General features: G+C 33.0%; 2 protein-coding genes across 2 annotated transcripts; one reads left to right on the top strand and one right to left on the bottom strand.

The window, feature by feature from the left end:
* Nucleotides 1-13393: 13393 nt before the first annotated feature.
* On the bottom strand, nt 13394-17343 carry LOC120081487 (ran guanine nucleotide release factor). The gene is made up of 8 exons (XM_039036422.1): nt 17281-17343; nt 17058-17155; nt 16910-16945; nt 16644-16781; nt 16179-16265; nt 15262-15309; nt 15101-15177; nt 13394-13899 (listed from the first exon to the last, which is right to left on the bottom strand). The coding sequence occupies exons 2-8, from the start codon at nt 17130-17132 to the stop codon at nt 13752-13754; spliced, it is 609 nt and encodes a 202-aa protein (XP_038892350.1). The 5' UTR covers nt 17133-17155; nt 17281-17343; the 3' UTR covers nt 13394-13751.
* Nucleotides 17344-17705: 362 nt separating this feature from the next.
* On the top strand, nt 17706-21042 carry LOC120081486 (sphinganine C4-monooxygenase 2). The gene is made up of 2 exons (XM_039036421.1): nt 17706-18310; nt 20229-21042. Exons 1-2 carry the CDS (start codon nt 18089-18091, stop codon nt 20766-20768), a joined length of 762 nt encoding a protein of 253 aa, XP_038892349.1. The 5' UTR covers nt 17706-18088; the 3' UTR covers nt 20769-21042.
* The last annotated feature ends 1141 nt before the right edge of the window (nt 21043-22183 follow it).

The raw sequence follows: 22183 nt of genomic DNA, 5'->3' as shown, positions 1-22183 counted from the left end.
GTTTGAGTTTTTTCGAATCCTATGTTAAAACCCTCCAAGGGGATAGTCGTCGTTAAACAACTAGTGAAGCCGACATAAAGATGACAAGTAGGCACAACATAGAAATCTCACGGTGTTTAACCAACAGAAGATACCGAAGGATCTGTCTTCATCCGCTTACTATGAACTACTTCCCCATTCACTTTGATCTTGACCTTGTGACAAACACTTTTCGGATGAAGCAATCGAGGTATAATCAACACGAAGTGTTGCACGAATCTCAAGGTGGGAATTTTCTAGGGACGTGAGAATTGAAATCATTATATCGTATATTTGATTTTCCATTGAACAGCTTCCTCTCATTCATCTTGATATTGATTCACACAAATACTTTTCGAATGAAGCAGTCGATGTATAATCAAGACGAAGTGCCATATGAACCTCACGGTGTGAACATCTTGAGACGTGAAAATTAAAATCAAAACATCACATTTCATTCATGGTGAACAACTTCTCCCATTCTCCAAAATCTCGAATCATGTAAACACTTTCCAAATGGACAGAAAGAAAATACCAAAGAATCCACTTTTGTTACATAAATCCAGTAGCCCAAACAAGATGTCCAAATAAGAACACCCAAGGTGACATGAAATGAAACATTAATTTTGATCGTGAACTTTTAGGGCGTGAGAGCTAAAAATAATCATATCATATATGTTTATTAATCTCCCACTGAAGCATTCTAACATATCATATATGTTATTTATTTTCATTGAAGTGTTCTAATAGCATATCATATATGTTATTAAGCTCCCACTGAAGTGTTCTAACGTTAAACGGAGTTACATTTTCTTAGGCTTATTCCGGCTAATTAAACAACCTAAGTCTATGTGTTTATCCAAGTATAGTGTTTTTTGGATTTAACCTATTGTGTCTAGGTGATAAATCAGTTTTAAAACCTCACATCGCTCACGTATTGCTCATAAAATCGGTTAACAACGCTCAATAGTTCGGCCATAATTCCTAGGTAAGAGGTATTTCGTAGACCGTCAACTTAAATACCCCCAGCCTTTGACAGGATTATATATCATTAAGTTTGTAACCCTAGTTTTACAAGTTTAACAACCTATTTTAACTATTAAAATAGGTGATTAACATACATGAGCATGCAACTGTTCTTTGTTATGGATTTTAAATGTCTAACCCAATTTTATAACAACCTACAAATTTTAAACATGCTAAACATCCACAACATACATCAAAGGCATTCAATATTTAATATAACCCTTATATTAAATAAAAAAAACCCTAAACATGCATATTATATATTATAACACTTTACAACATACTTTCAATGCATAAAACATGCTTCCTATGGTGGGATTTTAAATCTATATGGTATACTTTATGCACATATAATATTAATTTAATTATAACATACATCACATGTATAAATAATTAAACACATACTGATATGGTTTGTTTACCTCTTATTTTAGTGTGTGCTTCTAGAGGAGCACACATGCAAAAAGGAAGTTTGAGCTTGATGCAAATGACAAAAATATCTTCCGCTTTATATAATTATCAATTAAATAAAAAATTATTCTATGTAGCAATCCTTACATCTCCTACTACTAGTGGGGTGACAGCTAGTTTTAGTTTTGGCATTTTCAAGCAAACAAAGGCCTAATTATTACAAAAATCAGTAAGAATTGGCTCCAAAACGCTTTTGGATCACTCGAACCGCCCCAAACCGGACCCGAACAGCTTGAACCGGAGCAGAATTGTCTGAACAGGACCAGCCAAAAACCATTTGAGGCCAAACCGGACAGGAATTGAAGAAAATCGGTCGAACCGGCCAAACTTGCTCATCCTCGCTCATCAAACCGGTTCGAACACGTTGTTCAATGCTCGCTGCTCAACGTTTGACCGATTGAAACTTGATGCTCGATTGAAATCTCACTGGTTTTGATGTCACTCTTGTTCAGTTATATGAGCAGCGTTGCAACGCTCAAGGGTAGCTTTGCAACACTGTCTGAACAGAAGCTCATCAACAGATTTTTGCAACTCGACCTTCTTTACTTCTTTCTTCAATTTCAACTTAATTTTAACTCTAATGACTCCAAATAAATTACAGACTCATGAGCACACATATAAACTCATCAACCAAGAGCCAATTACTAACTTAACAAAGGAATCAAAGAGAATTTAAATGCCAAATCTCAGAAAACCATATCAGTGCACCATTTTCATATATCGCATGAAAAAAAACACCCACCAAGCCAAAATTAAACCAAATTGAATGCTTAGATGAGCTCTGATACCAATTATTAGAGTTAGAAAACACACAGCGGAAGTAAAACGAATCACTAAGCATTCTAATTCATCAATTTTGACTTTAAATTAAGCATGCTCATAAATTAATAAGAGGGTTTCATAACATACCTTTGAAGAAACATTTGAATCTCGATTCCAACTGTAAATCTCCTTTAAATCTACTTATGAACCACCTCAAGGTCTCCTCTACTATCCTCTTGGTGTTTTAGATTGAGTTGTGGGACTCAAAATAAACTTAGATTAATTGAATTTGGAGATGAGGTCACTATATCACCATGGTAGAAGACCTTCTTCAACCTCAAGTTTATTTAGCAAAAAACTTACAAATGCATGCTCGACTCTCAACACAATCTTCTTCATTTATTGCATGACTATCATGCAAAGAGGATTTCTGCATGAATTACACTTCATGCTTGGAAAATTGACTCAAGTTTATGGTGGAGAGTGTGTGAGCAACTTGGTTTGAAAGTGGAGAAATCCCACTTTTGGGATTTTCCATTTTCTATCTATTTTCAATTGTTGATTTATTAATTTATTTTCTAATAAAATTAATAATAAATAATTAATTAAATAATTTAATTAATTCGTATAATTAATTCAATATCAAATATTAAATTAATTTAACACTAATTCCACCACCATGAATCCTATTCATGAATTTAATATTTAAATCATATTTAAATATAATTAACTCTCCAATTTCGTTTAATTCCAAAATTAAATGCATAATTATATTACATATAATTACTAATTCTCCTTAATTCTAATTTGAATGTTTCAAATTAATTTATCACGCTACTCTAAGGCTAATCCATTTGTGAGTTAGTAGGGAGACCTCGTGGACCTACAGATCATGGGCTCCAATGATCTGAGATTAATTTGTTAAACTCTTTACACCGAATTAACCCCCATTGGTTAACTACTGGGTCACTGCACTAAAACCCAGAGTTGCACTCCTCTCACTGTAGATATATTATTTCCATTCGATATAACCATGATTAGTAAGTTAACCCTTCACAATGTGTTCGTAATAACGGCTGGGTCAAATGGTTGTTTTACCCCGAGATTACCTTTTGTTCCTCAAGTCCACTAATCCTCTAATGAGTAATTAGTTTGTGATTCGATCAACAAACCGAGTCCCTCTCAGGCCAATGAGAGGGTGGGGCCTCTTATTCAAGACCAGGAGTCAGCACTTAAGGGAACGCCTCTTCTAGCCCTAAAAGTGGGTAGGAGTGAATTCTTTGTTGCACCCTATGTCCCCAGCTATCTACCCGGTCTTACCCCTGAAATAGAGGTTTATTGAGTCGATGATGTCGAGCCAACCCTTACCTATGCAAATCTACAGATAATCCCAAATAAACAGAAGTTCATAGTTAGCTTGGGATTAAGGTCAAGTTACCTAGGTCATTGTTTTTGAAATAGTCAGTCTTAAACAGTAAACATCGTTATAAAGTAAGAGTAACTAATTTCGTGGTCTGATCTTGTACAAACTCATTGCACAGGAGGCCTCCACTCCTCATGTCATGACATGTACGAATTAGGATTAATTCGTCTATAGTACTTTACAACTCCTTATAACAACTACAGAGTGGGTCGCATCCGATAGTGTTACCAGAATAAGGCACCCAACCTTATTCATATACTATAGATCATTTTGTCTATTTACTCGAACCTGATCCATTTTTATGTCTCCACATAAAGTTCAAGTACTCATATAATAGTCATAGATCTTTTAGTTTATTGGATTTATTTCTAAAACGAAATAAGCAATTTCACATATTCAATAACAACTTAATGAATTTTCAGAATAGGTTTTATTGTTTACAGAGCATAAGTTTTAGGACATAAAACCCAAAAATTGTGTCCTTGTCTAGGGATTAAAAAGGACGCCAAGAGGAAGAGGTTTGCCAATTTAACCTTGACAGTATCACTTTCAAAATTGTGTAAGATCTTAAAGCTTCTCTTGATGTCTTTCCTATCAATTGAATCGTCATTCTTAAAGACTCTTTCCCTAAGTTCAGAGATTTGATCATTTTTTTCTAAATCTATGAGAGGTAGTTGAGTACCATTTAAACCCGTGATTAAGTAAAATTCTTTGAATCTAAATTCTTCTATATGCACATTAAAGTTAAAAGCCAAGAAATTTGGCTTCTTTGTGACATATTGTTTTCTTAGAAGGTAGTTTATGAATTTTGTGCGTATTTTCTCAATTTTTAGATTTAGAAAGTGGCCAAAAGTCCATTTCTAAAACTATTTAAATTTCTATCATCTAATTGCTTCTTTATAGTTTGTGTTACATTTAATGAGATGCATGTTGTTATCCTCAAAGCCTTATTCTAGTCTTGCATTATTATTTGATGTTTATGTTCCTATTGCACTCTGTTTAAACATATAACTATCAACATTAAGCAAATGATATATGTCTATTAATGATTGAGAATGCCAGATTCTATAATTGACTATCACCTACTATTATTATTCAATGAACATTGGTAGAGGCTATCTCTATTTATCAACAATAGACAGTGATAATAGACTTCTATCACTGTCTATCGCTGATAAACATTATTAGACTTCTATCACTATTTATCGCTAATAGATATTGATAACTTCTATCAGGGAAAGAAAGTGATAGAAGTCTAGACAGTGATAGTGTCTATCAGTTGATAGACAGTGATAGACTTCTATCACTATCTATCATAATGAAATGTCTATTGCCGTTTATCAAGTATTTCTTTATATACTAAAGTATGAAATAAATCCTACAAGTAAAACAAATATCAAAACATGAACGGTAACCAGCCAAACATATCTAAGAAAACATATGTATACTTGGTAGTGGTATCAGTGATAGACAACATAGAACACTTTCAATGTTTATCATAGATAGACACTTATAGTGCCTATTAGTGTCTATCTGTGATAGATATTGATAGATAACTTTTACCTCTGTCTATCATTGATAGACAATGATAAACTTCTATCACTTTCTATCAAGTTTCATATGTACTTCTTTTCTTTATATCACTGTCATGAAGTTAGTTCTATAAGTAAACTAAATTGAAAACAAAACAAATATCAAAACATATGCAATTCAATAAGTAGCCCTAGCCAAACAACTAAATATCAAAACATATACAATCGAGCCAAACATATATAAGAAAAAAGTATATGTATCATTGAGCAATAAGTGACGCTCATCGGAATATATATAAGAAAATATATCAAGCAAACAATCAAAATATAAATAAATAATATATAATGGAAAAGACATATCTATCTCTATCTAGAGATAGAAAGAACTAATAGTTGTATATCACTGTCTATCAGTGATAGAACACTTTCAATGTCTATCCATGATAGACACTGAAAGACACTGATAATAGTCTATCAGTGTCTATTCATGATAAACATTGATAGAAAACTTCTATCTCTGACTATCACTGTCTATATATGTACTTCTTTATCAACTATATATATGTACTTCTTTATCAATTGAAATTATGAAATTATTCAAACTAAAATCCAAACAAAACAAATATCAAAACACCAAACCGACCAACCATGTATATAATCCAAAAACTGGCCCCCACCAAATATATCTTATTAAATATATCTATCATTGAGCAAATAAGCAAACAATCAAAATAAAATAATGGAAACATGTCTATCACTCTTTATCAAGCAAACAATCAAAATATAATCATGAAAAAATATGTATCGCTCTATCAATCATAAATAGGGATGGAATACTTTCAACGTCTATCATAGATAGACATTGATAGTGGTATATCACTTCTGCCAATGTCAATCACAGGTTTGTTTATACTTTCAATTTTAGTTTTCCTCGTTCTCCCTTTTGAATTTTTTTTCTTCTTTGATGATTCTCTTTTAATAGTCTTCTTTTTTATGTTACTTAACATATGTACACAAAATTTAGGGTTAATAAATATTACCACTAAACAAGAATTAGGCTTAATAACTAGAATCACTCATAAATTGATAAGAAGAAAAGAAAAGAGTTATACATTTTGAAGTTGAGTAGTTACTAAAGTAATGATAGAAGAAAGATGCGACAAGAAAAAGGACTTATAGCAACAACGAAAGAAGAAGAAGAAGAAGAAGAAGAAGAAGAAGAAGAAGAAGAAGAAAGCATTCAAACGATGAAATGGACAAGATTATGAAGACAAAGCGTCGTTCATTGGAGGGGAAAATCCTCGAAGAAAATCGCATTGATTAATCGTTGATGGGTCGGATCTCCGCGTCGGGTCATCACCTTTTCTCCTTTTTTTTTTTTTTTTTTTTTTTTTTTTTTTTTTTGCATTTGGGCTTGGCTTTTCGGCATGTTCCACCGTGTTTTGTGTTTGGTTGGGTCATAACGGTTTCCTAAATTTTTTTGCTGTAAATTGTAAATACTTTGACCTACTTTTCTATATATAAAAATACCCAATTATATATATATACTCCTAAAGCTTGCAACGTTTTATTTAAGATTTTTTATGAGTTTTTACCCCAAATTTTTTTATCTCTAATGGACTTTTAAAGACCAATTCATGTAAATAATAATAAAGAAAAATAGGTCAAACAATGTGACGTTTAGAATATAATGTGTTTTTTTTTAATGAATAATCAAACAATATTTTCTTTATTAGCAACAGGACCTAGGAAGTTTATAAACTTTTTTTTCCTTCTTTTCGAAATTCACTTTTCAATCTCAAGAACATTCGATTAAAAATGTTTCGTTCATTTTTTTCACATAATTTTAATATTCACATTACATTTTATATATTTTTGTTTGTTTCCATGTTGTTTTTACATTCACATTTACTCATATATGTTTTTAAAATTAATTTTAGAGTTCAAGCAAAAAGATTATTTGCTATGAATCGTTTGGATATACGAACTCGGCAAATATGTTTTAAAATATTTTTAGACTTTAACTTTTTATGTCTTTAAATTTATATAATAGAATGTAATATTCTTATTACTAATACTTTTATAGAGTTAATTAAAAATCAATATGGAGAGATATTACAAAAGAAAAACAACAATAAAGTTTGTAGAAGTATCATCTTCAAAAAAGAAAAATGTTTTGGATTCTCATTGATCTTATAAATAAATCTATCTAGAAAAACTACCTACAGATCCTGGTCTAAGAACAAAAATTTATGATTATAATTATAATATTTGAGATCAATTTTGTATAGCATATTTACTAAAAGGTCCTTGTCAGCCTTGAAATTATACTTTTCCACTTAAGATTTTTGGTACAAAGTCAAGACGATTTAATACAGCTTGGTTACACAAATATTTTAATTAGTTAGAATATAACATTTAAAAGGATGCTGCATTTTGTTTATGTTGCTATCTATTCAAACCAAAAGTAAGTGAAGAGTTAGAATCAATATCAAAATATGAAATCTCGTACATGACAATTGTAATGTAATAAACTAGTTTATATATGATGTTATGAATAATTTTATACATTTAGTTATAGATCTTTTGTTAGACTTATACATATAGTACCTCTTATATAAAATTTCTGGCTTACACAGAGTAGAATCAACACTAACTATTCTAAAAGTTTCTGGAAATATGTATAATAGATTTTTTTTAGAATTACGTTGAAGTATGTAAAAGTAAATATATATATATTCTGGAAAATTTCTTTAGATAGGGATAACACCCGTAGAAATATCTAGAATGGCTTAATTCTTAAAAGAGCCTAGAAAAATATTAACAAGGTTCCTAATTGTTTGAGGTATATAACTTCAACCAAGGCCCTAACTCCTGAAATAAAGATATTATGTACTAAAAAAAAAAAACTAAAAACATAAACTATTTGTTGAATGAAAAATTTTGAACCAATCACAAGTCACCACGTCGTTGGCTAAATTAACACATGTCCCAACTTGAATTGAAGACAAGTTTCGATGACGTCACACGGATGAATCAAATGAGATTAAATTGGTACAATTTGATATTACTATTTGGGCTTAAAGTCCAAACTAAAAAAAAAAAAAAAAAAAAAAAAAAAAAATTGAATTGGACCCAAATTTCAGATCAGGCCCAAAACCAATTAATTGGGCCCAAAGGTCAGGCCATGGATCAACTAGCCCACGAAGCCCACCTGAGTTCTCTTCATTTGTAAGGGTAAAATTTTCTATACTTGGAAGACCAGAGAGAATTCACTAACAAATAGAGGACTCCCAAGACTCCTGAAGCTGCACTCCTATAAGGCAGAAGATCTTTGAAGACACAAATACTCTTCCAAGACTTCTATTTCAAGCTTCCAAGACTCCTGAAGCTGCACTCTTATAAGGCAGAAGACCTTTGAAGATACAAATACTCTTCCAAGACTTTTACTTCAAGCTTCCAAGACTTCTGAAGTTGCACTCCTATAAGGCAGAAGACCTTTGAAGATACAAATACTCTTCCAAGACTTCTACTCCAAGTTTCCAAGACTCCTGAAGTTGCACTCCTATAAGGCAGAAGACCTTTGAAGAAGACACAAATACTCTTCCAAGACATCTACTTCAAGCTTCCAAGACTCCTAAAGCTACATGAAGATTTCTACTTCAAGCTTCCAAGACTCCTAAAGCTACACTTCTATAAAGCAGAAGAACTTTCAAGATACAAATACTCTTCCAAGACTTCTACTTCAAGCTTCCAAGACTCCTGAAGCTGTACTCCTATAAGGCAGAAGACCTTTGAAGACATAAATACTCTTGCAAGACTTCTACTTCAAGCTTCCAAGACTCCTGAAGCTGTACTCCTATAAGGCAGAAGACCTTTGAAGACACAAATACTCTTCCAAGACTTCTACTTCAAGCTTCCAAAACTTCTGAAGCTGCACTCCTATAAGGCAGAAGACCTTTGAAGATACAAATACTCTTCCAAGACTTCTACTTCAAGCTTCCAAGACTCCTGAAGCTGCACTCTTATAAGGTAGAAGACTTTTGAAGATACACATACTCTTCCAAGACTTCTACTCCAAGCTTCCAAGACTCCTGAAGCTGCACTCCTATAAGGCAGAAGACCTTTGAAGACACAAATACTCTTCCAAAACTTCTACTTAAAACTTCCAGAAGCTGCACTCCTATAAGACAAAAGACCTTTGAAGACACAAATATTCTTCCAAGACTTCTACAAGAACGTTTGGTGTTTGCCTTCTTCAAGTCAAGCGCATCCACCCAACCGAGAGAGAATCAAAGGATCAAATATTAGAGATCGAACCATATCGCATCAAATCAACTCTAATATCAACACCAACTCAAGTTCAAGTCCACGACGTCACGTTTCTCCGGAAACCTCGTGTGAACACTATTATCATCGTTATTAAAAAGAAAAACTAAACATGAATGATTTCTTTTTCTTAAACAGAAAATAGAAAGATATTAAAAAAAAAAAAAAAGCATAAATGGTTATTTAACAGGACGCCCATTTTTTGTTTTCAATACCATTTTTTTTTTTTTTTTTTTTTTTTTAAACCTTTTTTTTTTTTTTTTTTTTGTTTAGAACGCATGTTATTTGAAAGCAATTCAATTTTGAGTTTTCTATTTTTTTTTAAATATTTTGAATTTATACATAAAAATAAACTCCATTTGAATTTCATGGTCTATACCTATCAATCTAATTTCAAATGAATTATAAAATGAAAATATTGATATGTTTTATTATTCCAGCCGTGATCATCCAATATTTAAGAAAATCCTTCACAAATTGGTATTGTTTCTCTAAAAAGGTTTCCTTCAACAAGTTCAAGTGTAAATCGAAATCAATATTAATACTAAATAGGCTAAAAAATCTCAAAACAATATAACTAACTTGGTTTAATAAATAACATATTGTATTAATGTAAATTAAATTAAAGAAAAAACTATTAGGGCCGGTGTGTTTTGTGGGCATCAACATTCCTATACAGTGGACATTTGGACAATCGTGTTTGTTTTACTGTAATGTAAGATGTCTTGACATCTCATATATGCTTTCGAACATCTTGAGAGTTTTAGATACCCTTCTAAAATATTGATTTTCTGTATTCTTATGTGGAGGGCATCTCATGTATGCGCTTTTTTTTATACACCATATTTACCTTTTTTTACCCTCTATCTATCTATCTATCAATCAATGAATCTATCGTATGTTACCCTTTTTTGGTTATTCCATAGTTTTTTTTAGAAAGATATTCAAATTTAAATTTAAATTGACATGTATTTCATACAAAATCTTAAATGAATATATATTGATAAAATAACATATAAAAATGATATGAAGGTATTCTTTAAAAGGAAATTCAAATTAATTAAAAAATATCATATAAGTAATTATATATTAATGAATAATCCCCAGAGCATTCTTGGAACATTATGTAAATTCAAGATTCGAGTAGAAATCTTACGAGACAGATAAAATTATCCAAATATTCATTGTTATCTATAAAACTACAAAATAAACATAGTTATTTAAAAATGTCATAAATTTGTAATTTCAAACATCTATAATTATTGGCATATAAAGATTCCAACTATCTACATTCACAAAAAACAAACGACCCTTAAAAGACAAATATAACTTAACTTGTAAAAACAAACAACCCTTTAAAGACAAATATAACATAACTTGTTTTAATATAAATTCATCTTATATTAAATTAATATGAACATACGTTATCATGTGAATAAAATATATGGATATCTAAATATTCCGTAACTTTCTTATAATTTTTCTTACAAATAAGTTTCTAACGTCTTTTTTGGTATCCATTTGAATATTGATTTTTGTTTTTAAAAATTAAACATATGCACAATTCTTCTACCTCTAGATTTCTTACTTTGTTATATAGTTCTTACCCATATTTTAAAAAATCAAGCCATTTTTTTTTAAAAAATAGTTTTTAAAAGCTTGTTATTGTTTTTGAAATTTAGATAACTATATTTGTTTTGTAAGAATTTTCATCAAGAATATCTTAAATTAATATAACTATATTAATTTGAACTTCTTTTTAAATTAATATTATTTTCATATGTTATTTTTCTCAATAATATATATATTAATTTAAATATAAATATAAATATCTTTCAAACAAAATAAAAACAATTATGATATAACAAAAAATCGTGAAATATATGGTTGATAATATTTATTTAAGGGTGATTATTTTAAATAGAGAATTTGCTTAAAATTAAACCATGATAGATCTATAAACAAATTGGCTTATTTTGCTATAGTTGAAAGCATCCTTATTATAAAATGAAAATAAAGGAAGAAATATATACATCTATGAAACAAAGAAGGGTAAAAGAAGCATTCTAGAATGTTTGAGAATATTCAAATGCTAGATCACATCTTATAATATTGCAAAATAAATATGGTAATCCAAATGTCCATTCTCCCTTAAATCCAATGAACTTTTGTATGAAGAGAATCTAAATTTTAGAAAATGAAGGAGGTATATATATATATATATATATGTTTGATCGTGACAGATAGTTTGATTACATTTGAAAAGTGGATAATTTGATTTTTACCTTGCAACTAAAACAAAATGGAGTGGTTGGAGAAAACTGTCCGAGAAAAGGGAGCTCAAAAATAGAGTTGGGAAGAAGGGAGTTGTGAAGGGACTGGTGAGAGAGGGCAACCCACATGGCTACAGTTATAATCGGACTAATCGGAACCCATTGGCATTGGCCCCATCTCCCATCTTCCGCTTTAAATGGAATGTCGTCCTGGACCAGGACTCTTCTTCCTCCCTTTTTTCATCCATCAACTCAAACTTCCTTTATCGAAAATTAATAAGAAAAAAAAAAAAAAAAACACTCATATGGCCACCTCACTTTCTCTCCTCCCACGGAGGTAGTGATAAAGTGCTGTAATCATAACAACTGTACACTTCTAAACCTTCATTTTCTTTCTAATCTTTGCTTAATCTGCTTTTGCAATTGCATTATACTTTTTCTCTCATAATCTATGGGAAAGTATAGCAGTTAATGATATATCAAAAGTCAAGATTCTTATCCAAAAATATTTGAAAAAAACAACCAGAAGAAAGGTAATTTCAAAGGGGTTAAGAGTAGTAGTTGTTCCTTTCGCAATTATTAGAAGATTAGACAATAATTTGATGCAAGACACCCACCAATAATTTCTTTTTTTTTTTTTTCTGATAAAAATACCTTTTTAGTATGACATTTGTGATCTCTTATATTTCAAATTAGTCATTTTAGTCCCTTGATTTTCAAAAATAAGTTTAAAAAAGTTCATCTAAATAGATGGATTAAATTTAAATAAAAACTGACAGAGAGAAAAATATATATTTCAATATTTCTTTCTTCTCTCTCCCCTCTCCATTCGACTGTACAAGTATTACGGTTTTTTTTAACTGTCCCATTTCACTAAAATTTTCGTTTCACAACCCTAAAATTGCAAATATCAAAACTTGCCCCAATTTTTCACCTCCCTTTGCAATTCTTTCTATTTGCTCTCTCCTTTCCATCTCTCCGGCAAAATCAGTAGCCAAAACTAACTCAAAGTGAGGTACCTCTACTTTTTCTGATTGAAGAAAGTGCTCCACAAAGTTAAAGCAATCACCCCATTAGGAACAAGTTAATTTTGACTACTGAATTTGAAGGAGAGATGGAAAAGAGAGAGAGAATAGTTGGAAGGAAGTGAAAAATTGGGAAAAGCTTTGATCTCTGGTATATGACTGGATGAAATTTTAGAGTTTTGAATTGAATGTAATAAGAATGAACTGGAACGATAAAAAAAAAGACAAAACCCTAGTGTAACACTGTAAAGTCTAATGGAGAGAGGAGAGAGAGGAAAGAAGAGATAGAGATATTAAAATATACTACTTTTTCTTTTCAAGTCATCTTTCCACATAAGCCATTCATTAAATTTTTTATTTCAATTTAATCAATTTATTTGTGGATGGATTTTTAAACCCTATTCTTAAAACCTTATAGACTAAAATGACTAATTTGAAACATTAGCAACTAAATTCGGAATAATATATATATATATATATATATATATATTCAAGAAAAAGGTCACCGTTGCATGTGTGAAAACACAAAGTAGCTACATGATATGGCCAGTCAGTCATTGGTTTAATATTCAAACCTTTTGTTTGCCACGTGATTGACTGATACAGAAATATGGGGTCCTACTACAAACAGCTAATGCTTGTTCTATTTTGTCCACCTTAAAGGGGTTGCCGCTATTCACATTTGCTACTTCTTATCTTCAACTTCCCATAAAGTAAAATAAAAAACCAACAACAATGACAGCCCTAAAACCTCTACAAACAATTTCCACACTGAAGAGAGCAGCAGGAACATTCCCAATGTAACATATCAGACTCACCTTAGCTAGCTAGCTACTTTTAACATCCAAATGAAATAAGAATTCACGATGAAACTATCTCCTCTTTAAAATGATTAGGCAGATGTGCCGAAAAGGCTCCAGTCGTAGACTTTAAAGCTGGAAACTGCGAGTTTGAATACTTCAGCCATTGGCATGCATCCGGATTGTGAGGCAGGAGTGGCCAAACCAGAGCCAACTGAACTAGCACTTTCGCTCAAAGGACTGCAACCACAACAATGTAGCAAAATTACAGGTATTCGAATTGTACGTGATAGGTGCAAGAAAAATATGCTATGCTAGCTGCACGAATGAATTCTATTTGGGTTGTGATTTGTGAAGAGGTAAGAAAATGGGCTTTGCTTCAGACAGGGCCAGTTATAAAAAGGTAACGAAGCCAAGTTGGCCAACTAAAATGGATGGTTCTGCTTGGTCCCTCAACACCCTACAATTCTATACAATGATTGAAACAGTTGACCATCCTCTCGGGATCCATCTCAATATGCATTTTCTCGAGTTTCTCAGAATCATGTATTCTTGTGCCAGACCTTAACAGTTCAATCTGGCTATTAGCCTTGGTTGTAAAGGAAGTCAATCAACAGTGTACTAATCTTAAATTTCAAATTAAAGACTCGCAAAAAAATTCAAACTAGATAAGTAAAATTCCCCAAATGCTTCATGTACAAGAAGGAAAACAGAGGGTAATTAGCTATTTAGCTTTCAAGTTAGTTATGCATCCGGTAGGCATCTTTTGTAGCGAAGGCAGTGGACCCTATTACGGGGCTGTACATGTAGAGTGATATAAATAGTGTGGATTATGCATGCAAGTAGACTGTATGAAGAGAGCTAGCAATTTCAAATGTTTGTTCATATTTCGCAGACAGAGGCCAGTGGCAAGAAGGAGAATGATAGCATATCCCCTACATTGGTATGGTCCCAATCCCATATTTAAGAGAGTTGGTAAGGTTCCCTATCACTAGGGGTTTCCTGACACAACTACTATTTTATGTTTCACAGTTGAGGTTGGCCAAACTGAAAGTGTGGGCTACGGGTAGCGATAGCCTGATAGGATTAAGTCTAAGTTCCCATACGCTTCAATACACGAAGAAAAAACATGAGGACCACGTCATATTTATCGTATCATGGAGGGTATCTTTCATTTTTTTAAGACTAGAGACACATTCTATTGAATGAATGAAATAGGGAAAGCCCCAACACCTATAGGTGTCTTTCCAATGGGAAAGTAAATGGGTATCTTTTGTAGTGAGGGGAATGTGACACCCCAATTAAGTTTGTCAAGGGACTGTGTGGAGTGGTGATGTAAATAGTACGAACTATGCATCTAAGCAGAGACTAATTTAACTAATTATTTCACTTCAAATTCTACTAATTGTTTGTTTCCTTTTATTTGAGAGTAATTACTTACTTTATGACAATGGGTTCATAAGCAGAGATTAGCACATCTGTACCAACTCCTTTCAGACGAAGATTCGCCAAATAAACCTGCATAAAGTAATAAACAGATTTACCTTATAAAGCATTGGGAACCATCAAAGCACAAGGGTAAAGAAAATTAAGAGAGGTTACCCTGACAATATTTTGAGCTTCTCTTCCTTGCCGGCCCTTTGAAATTGACTACATGGACAGAAACAAGACCCATTGAATAAGAAGGGAAGAAAGGGCGTGATAAAGTCATGGAGATTTGTAACCATAACAACTGCTAACAATTGAGCAGGAAAACTGGAAAGAAGTTCAAGGAAATGTGGAATGCAACGAAGTTCAATTGATATCTGATGACCCTCATAAGCAAAATAACAACAAAGTTTTGACAAGCCTAGTATCTCTAGCAGATACATACCACCCAACAAATTTAAACCAAAAGAACTACGAAAGATATAATATAAAGTAGAAACAATGAAATTAACAGTAATGCTGGCATCACCTTGAGCATGACAAATAAAGACAATTTTAAGTGAAAGAGTAGTACCGTGCCACGTGATCCTTCTGTTAGTACGCTATAATTATTTATTTTATAATTATAACAGAGGCATGTAATTCTCAATGTGTTACATTCCACAAGTGAGCTAAAGAGAATGGAGATTCCAGAGGGAGTTTTCTTTTCTTTTTGTGTGTGTGTGTGTGCGGGGGGGTGAAATCCCTTATTGAAGCTTAGTTTGATTATTAACTGTTATCCTCTTCTTCTTCCCTCTACTTCTAGTCTTTCATCTTGTTTATGAGATATGTTGTCAGCTGAACAGTTCAAATATTGTGATTCACACAATGCATATAAAAACAGAAGAAACTAACTCGGAAGTAGCTAACCCAAGACATACAGAAAGGCCAAATTTATAAAATTACCGCAAATTCTAAGTAACATGACATCTCTAATTTGATAGCTAATGGTTGGAGTTGAAGGCCATGATAAACAATAACTACTACCTGGCATGCAAATTTTACAGATAGAACTCAACAGGAAGTAAAATGAGTATTATTATGACACATACCATTTGGCCAACGGCAGTTGTAACTACAGAAGGTATATTACCATAACATAGTCCAGGTGCCTCGATCACCCCGGATTGCTCAATCACCTGGAGAAGTATTGCAAGTAAAATAGACCATATGATTCCACGAAATTACATAATATCAAGAGCTCAAGTTCAGAGTATCATTAGATATCTGATGGTATGCATGCAAGAAGAGACGATATATACAAAGAAACGAAACAATGAAGCAAACATTTATTTATAGATAAAAACTAATTGGATTCACGAAAGCGTCAAAGCAATTCTCCAGTGGGACAGAAGGCAAAATAGTAACAAAAGATGACTGTGCTTTGAGTCAAAACACAAGCGAACCCATCTCACATTGTTGCTTACTAGTTAATACTTGGATGTTAAACCAACAGCAGACAGAGCAGGCAGTAAGCAAGAGGAGAGGAAAATATAATAAAGTAAAAGTAAGATTACCACGCTTCCTTCAGCATCCTGCTCAGTGGCAAGGTCTTGAAGGAACCAAACAGCACTTCCATTGTCACAAACATCATGCTTAAAATCTAAAAGCTCAAAGATCAAGCTTTCATCCCGAGATGGATCCACAAACACTTCCTTTGAACCCACCACAAACATATTTAAATAAGAAAGAAAAAAAAAACTTTAGTAATTTTGCATACTCCGTGGCTTTTAATATAAAATAACCTTAACTATCTTCATAGAAACATCAAAAGCCTACCAACCTGATGATCAGGGACTTGCCGGATGTTGCTCACGTCCTACAGTTACAACAATCACGAGTTAAATATATAAATTTCATGAATAAAATAAAGACAAGAAAGTGATACAGCAAAAGGGAAACAGACAGAATTGTAATTAAAGAAGACAAACCTGGAATCTAAGAGGGAATGTGCTAACTATAGCCCCCCCGAACAAACCACGCTCTGAACAGAAATCTGCCGGCATTTTAACGAAAACCCAAATACCTCCTACAGGATTGGAAGGAGATAACGAAGATTGTTTTGAAAAAGTTGTGACACAACGTTGGAATAATGGGAAAAACAATCAAACCGAAAACAAATATTCTTGTTTACAAAGGAATTAAAAATTGTACCTTTGTGTCGACTGTCGAGCGAAACTTCACCGTAGCTGTGGAAGTTTCGAAAGGCCGCGACCGGTTTATATAGGAGACCCCAGCAAGTGCGTCCATTCAACGCATACCGCCACGTTTGCTTTCGAACAACGCTTTCAGACCAAATCGGGAAATAACCCGGTCCGAACCGATAGTTTGTGAAAACCAGAAGCGACTGAACCGTTAACCGGTTCACTGACGGAATATGAGCTATTTAAATAAGTGGTTCGGTTCGGTTCGGTTCGATTCGAGGTATTAATCTGAAGCATTCAATCACAGCCCTTGATCAGTCTGGGCCTCTTTTTGGCTCTTTGAAAGATTGCCACGTGTATGAACTCCGAATCGAACCTTTTCTCCTCCACGACGACATTTTCATCGTTGGAAAGGAATAATTAATATTTTTTAAAAAAAATAAAAAAAACGACGTAGTTTGATTCTTCTCGATCTCCATCCTCTCTCTTCCATGATTCGTACCACTTCCACAGATTTTTCTTTGTTTTTTCTGTAAACCCTAGCTCGAATCCTTTTCATTTTCCCCTTCCTTCGTTGATTTTGGGTGTTGTTTGTTTCATTTCTTTCCCTTCTTGTGGGAAGGCAAGTGTGGGAAGGCTATCCCTTATTCTCTATTCTCCTTTCCCATCATAGGAGTTGGATTTGGGATTCCCTTCCTGCTCTTTCTTTACCTGCCGGAAAACTGTACGGGGAGCTGAGATTTGGGTTTTTGGTTCCTAATGCAATTCCGGCTGCTTTTGGGCTTTCGTATTTGATTGGTTCTACGTCCTTTTCCAAGATGGGTTCTGTAATCTCTGATCAAATTTTGGGAACTTTTGTACCAATTCTGGTTTATTGGCTATATTCTGGGTTTTATATTCTTCTTGGCTCATTTGAGAACTACCGGTTGCACTCCAAGAAAGATGAGCAGGAGAAGAACTTAGTGTCCAAAAGCACTGTGGTTAGAGGCGTTTTCCTTCAACAGACTATTCAAGCAGTCGTTGCAATCCTTTTGTTTAAGGTATGCATTGCATAATGTCCATTCAAGTTCATTTAATTTCTATTTGTATGTGCTTTTCATCCGACTTTGTAACTTTGTCGAGACCATTGTATAAAGTCAAGGATCAAATATCAATAGGGTATTAATAGTTGAAAGAGGTGGCACTGAGTTATACGGAAAATGTAACAATCTCTTGCGAAATTTACTTCTCCCCGGTCCCCCACTTGCTTGTAGTTCTCATGGGTTTGTGGACACTAGATTTCGAAGCATTAAGACTGGACTATTTTTGTTGAGAAGTAATTGTACTAGTGATTAGCACTACGGAATTTATTGCTGGTCTGTGTTTTGATTAGTTCTTGTTACACTTTACGAGCTATATTACCTGCATCAGTTGTGGAGGGTTGGACCTGGGTACTTCCTAGTCTTGCAGACCAAGATTGATCGATATATTATTTTCTGAAAACTCTTTTAGATAGTTCTGAATCATTTACTTCACCAGGTTAGGTCACTTTCCACGAAAATATTTCATCCATGATTCTTGAACTACTCTAGTTGAAAATTTTTATCTCCCCTCCAAAAGAAAGAAAGAATAGAAGCAAAAGAAAAAGGAGCATTCCAAAATCTCATACTGTACTTTAATTTTGATTAGTTAGTCATATGAATAAGCATTTTCTATTGAAAGAGCTTGTCTGACCAGTGGTTTCTTAGGAAACTTTTGTGTAATATTTCTGTGGTGTGTGCATCTCAAAGCAAAACTCAATCCGTGAGCTGTATAAAACTGTAGAATAAAGAGAAAATCTGGGAGAGAAATATGGAATTCAATATTTTTCCATTGATTACACTATAGGGGTGCTGGCATACATAAAAGAAAACCTAAAGGGGGGAATAGGTCACCAACTGTCAGCAGGTCATTGGTAGAGATAAAATATGAATTTCAAACAAAAATGAGAAAAAGTAAAACTGATTACAGCAAGTAAATGAAGATTTAACCGATACATAATTATGCTTTAACAAGCTGTCTCATGATGGATGTCACCAAATTGACTACTTACAACTAGCGGTTGATGGTGCATAAGTTTTGATCTCTTTCCCCCATATGTCTTGGAATTTAGGTGGTTGAGGGAAAGGAAGGAAGCTAGTTGAAAGTAGAAGAAATAATTTAAAATTTTTTATCCTGTTTGGATAGATATCATTTTAGCAGAGACACTGTTAGTCTAGGTTGATAGACTTGTGGTCTTTTGTGCACCTTTTATTTCATCGCCGGTCTACATCCGAGATTACTCAGCTGTGTTTCAATTCTAACCTTCCACATCAAGAGCATCTTCTTATGGGTTTTGCCGTCCTTGAATATTAGTTTCTAAAGTGTAGCATCTTGGCCCACATTTCTTAAATACACGTGTCTCTATGGTACAACCCACCAGAACACTATCAGATTGACTTACTCTACAGTCCTTTTCAGTGTCTGATTTCTTTCTCATATATTTGTTTTCTCACTGAGTACTGGCTGTAAATGTCCTTTAGCCATTCTTCAATATGATTAAGAAACAGAAATTGGTTTGTTGTGTTGAAGTCAGTTTCTGTGAGATGGAAAACCTACGCATTCCTGAAAATGAAGGAATTGAAGAGCTTACTTGTAAGGGGCCAAAATTGCAATGTTATATCAGTTGAGCATTTGTCTGAAGATCCTGCAATTAATTTCAGATATGCTGGATCTAATCATTTTTCCTTGCATGCTGAACATTACTTGGTCAATTCATTTACCAGTCTGGCAGTCTGCATCTAATGTAATTGACGTGTAATTTATTCACTAAAATTTAGCAAGTCATAATGTGGCTAATGTTTGGACTTCTCTTTATTTTTCACGGTGTATTTTCTACAGCTGAGTGGATTTGACATAGATCATTGCCTTTTGCTGATTTGTTCTTAACTTATCATGTAGGTGACTGAAAATGATGGGGAGGTTGCTGCAGGTTCAAAATCTTGGCTAACAATCGTAGTTCAGTTTATTGTTGCGATGCTGGTGTTGGACACTTGGCAGTATTTTATTCACAGATACATGCATCAGAACAAGTTTCTATACAAGCACGTCCATTCCCAGCATCACCGTTTGGTTGTACCTTATGCATTTGGAGCTTTATACAATCATCCGTTGGAGGGTCTTCTCCTTGACACAATTGGTGGGGCTTTATCTTTTCTCGTTTCTGGGATGTCACCTCGAGTTTCCATCTTTTTCTTTTCCTTTGCCACCATCAAAACAGTGGATGACCATTGTGGATTATGGCTTCCTGGGAACCTTTTCCATGTGTTCTTCAGAAACAATTCTGCATATCATGATGTCCATCACCAGCTATATGGCAGTAAGTATAACTTTTCGCAGCCATTTTTTGTTACATGGGATAGAATATTTGGCACCTATATGCCTTACTCATTAGAGAAGAGAGCAGGGGGTGGTTTCGAAGCACGAGTTAAGGAAGATTAGTTGTTCCATAGCAATCATATATTATTTGTCCCAGTGTTAATTTTTTTCTCCCTGTTAGCCAGCCACCATACTGCTAAATTTGTATCATACGCCTATTCTTGTGTCTTACACTTTTGTTACTATCATTTTCTCGAAGTTCCATAGCTGAATCATGTTGTGATTTGAAGAACCCTTTTCCTTTTCCTTGTACCTACTCCTTGTGAACAGAGAACCCCTTTGATTTTTTTTTTCTTTCGGATTGGGGTTAACCAGTACTTAATGACATTCTGAAGTATATCTTCCTTCTGCTAATATAGATTGCTTTGATCTTGTAAAGAAGCAAATCTAGGCCAAACATGGTTTGGGGCATGAGCGATTTTCATTTCTAAAATTTGGCACTTGGGAAAGAATTTTCATTGCATGTAGATAGTACAGGCTCATCTATTTAGTTCACATGGTATGATTAGTAGATATTGTTTTTAAATAAAGACATCAGTGAACGATATAATTTATAAATTAATCAAGACCTATAATATATTAATGTACTATATTAGGACCCACTTGCTTCATTGAGGCTAAGCATAGGAGCAGGTAAAGTTTGGCTACAACTGTCGGTCAAACATTAGATTAGACAGCTTGACTTTAGCTGCTGCCAGTTATTAATAGCAGGAATAATACTTTGGTGTCTCATGTCTCTGTCTGATCTGTAATTTGCAATGCCCATTAACGTTCTTCACAATCTCTCCACATTTTTTTTTTCTGTTTTGAAATAATACCTTTTGGTTTAAGGTTTTGGGCCTAGTTTTCATTTGTTTTTTTGGTTTCAAAATGTTACACTTTTGTTCTTGAATTTTAGATTTAATTTCGATTTGGTTTCTAGGTTTTAAAATATTATGTTTTTATTTTTTAATTTTGTTTCAATTTAATCTCTTGAACTTTAAGATTCACACTTTCAATCTTAATTTTTTTTTTAAAATTAAATATTCATTTTTGGTTCTTGATATTAATGACTATTAATTTATTTAAAGGAATTAAATTAATTATAATTAAAAATAATGTTTCATTATGGTTAAATTATAATTAAAATTTAACGTCAAAGTATCAAAGTGGGTTTAATAAAAACTCAGGACAAAAGTTTAAAATACTGAAATGGATCGAAATTGAACTCAATATGCAAGGATAAAAACTTACCAATTTTGTTGTGACTAAATGAAAACTCAAAATTTAGAGATAAAAGTAACCTTTTAAAGATAAAATTAAACTAGAATCAAAACAAAACTTAAGACCATGAGTATATATATATATATATTAATCAAAATGTTAAACAGGCAATTATGTTGCTGATTCATGAATTGCCTGCAATGTGGCCTCTTTTCTTTTCTTTTCTTTTCTTTTTTTTCTAGCAATGTTTTGGAACTTGAAATATGACAAAAGTT

The sequence above is a fragment of the Benincasa hispida genome, chromosome 7 (genome assembly GCF_009727055.1).
Source record: "Benincasa hispida cultivar B227 chromosome 7, ASM972705v1, whole genome shotgun sequence".
Classification (NCBI taxonomy): domain Eukaryota; kingdom Viridiplantae; phylum Streptophyta; class Magnoliopsida; order Cucurbitales; family Cucurbitaceae; genus Benincasa; species Benincasa hispida.
The sequence above is the reverse complement of the archived record's forward strand: the minus strand, read 5'-3'. Positions and strand labels throughout refer to the sequence as shown.

Excerpts from the sequence above, each read along its gene's own strand:
- LOC120081487 (XM_039036422.1), bottom strand. The coding sequence starts at position 17,132 with ATGCCGGCAGATTTCTGTTCAGAGCGTGGTTTGTTCGGGGGGGCTATA. Across the intron at positions 16,946-17,057 it reads CATTCCCTCTTAGATTCCAG|GACGTGAGCAACATCCGGCA; the intron begins GTTTGTCTTCTT and ends TTGTAACTGTAG. Across the intron at positions 15,178-15,261 it reads AAGCTCAAAATATTGTCAGG|GTTTATTTGGCGAATCTTCG; the intron begins GTAACCTCTCTT and ends TACTTTATGCAG.
- LOC120081486 (XM_039036421.1), top strand. The coding sequence starts at position 18,089 with ATGGGTTCTGTAATCTCTGATCAAATTTTGGGAACTTTTGTACCAATT. Across the intron at positions 18,311-20,228 it reads TTGCAATCCTTTTGTTTAAG|GTGACTGAAAATGATGGGGA; the intron begins GTATGCATTGCA and ends CTTATCATGTAG.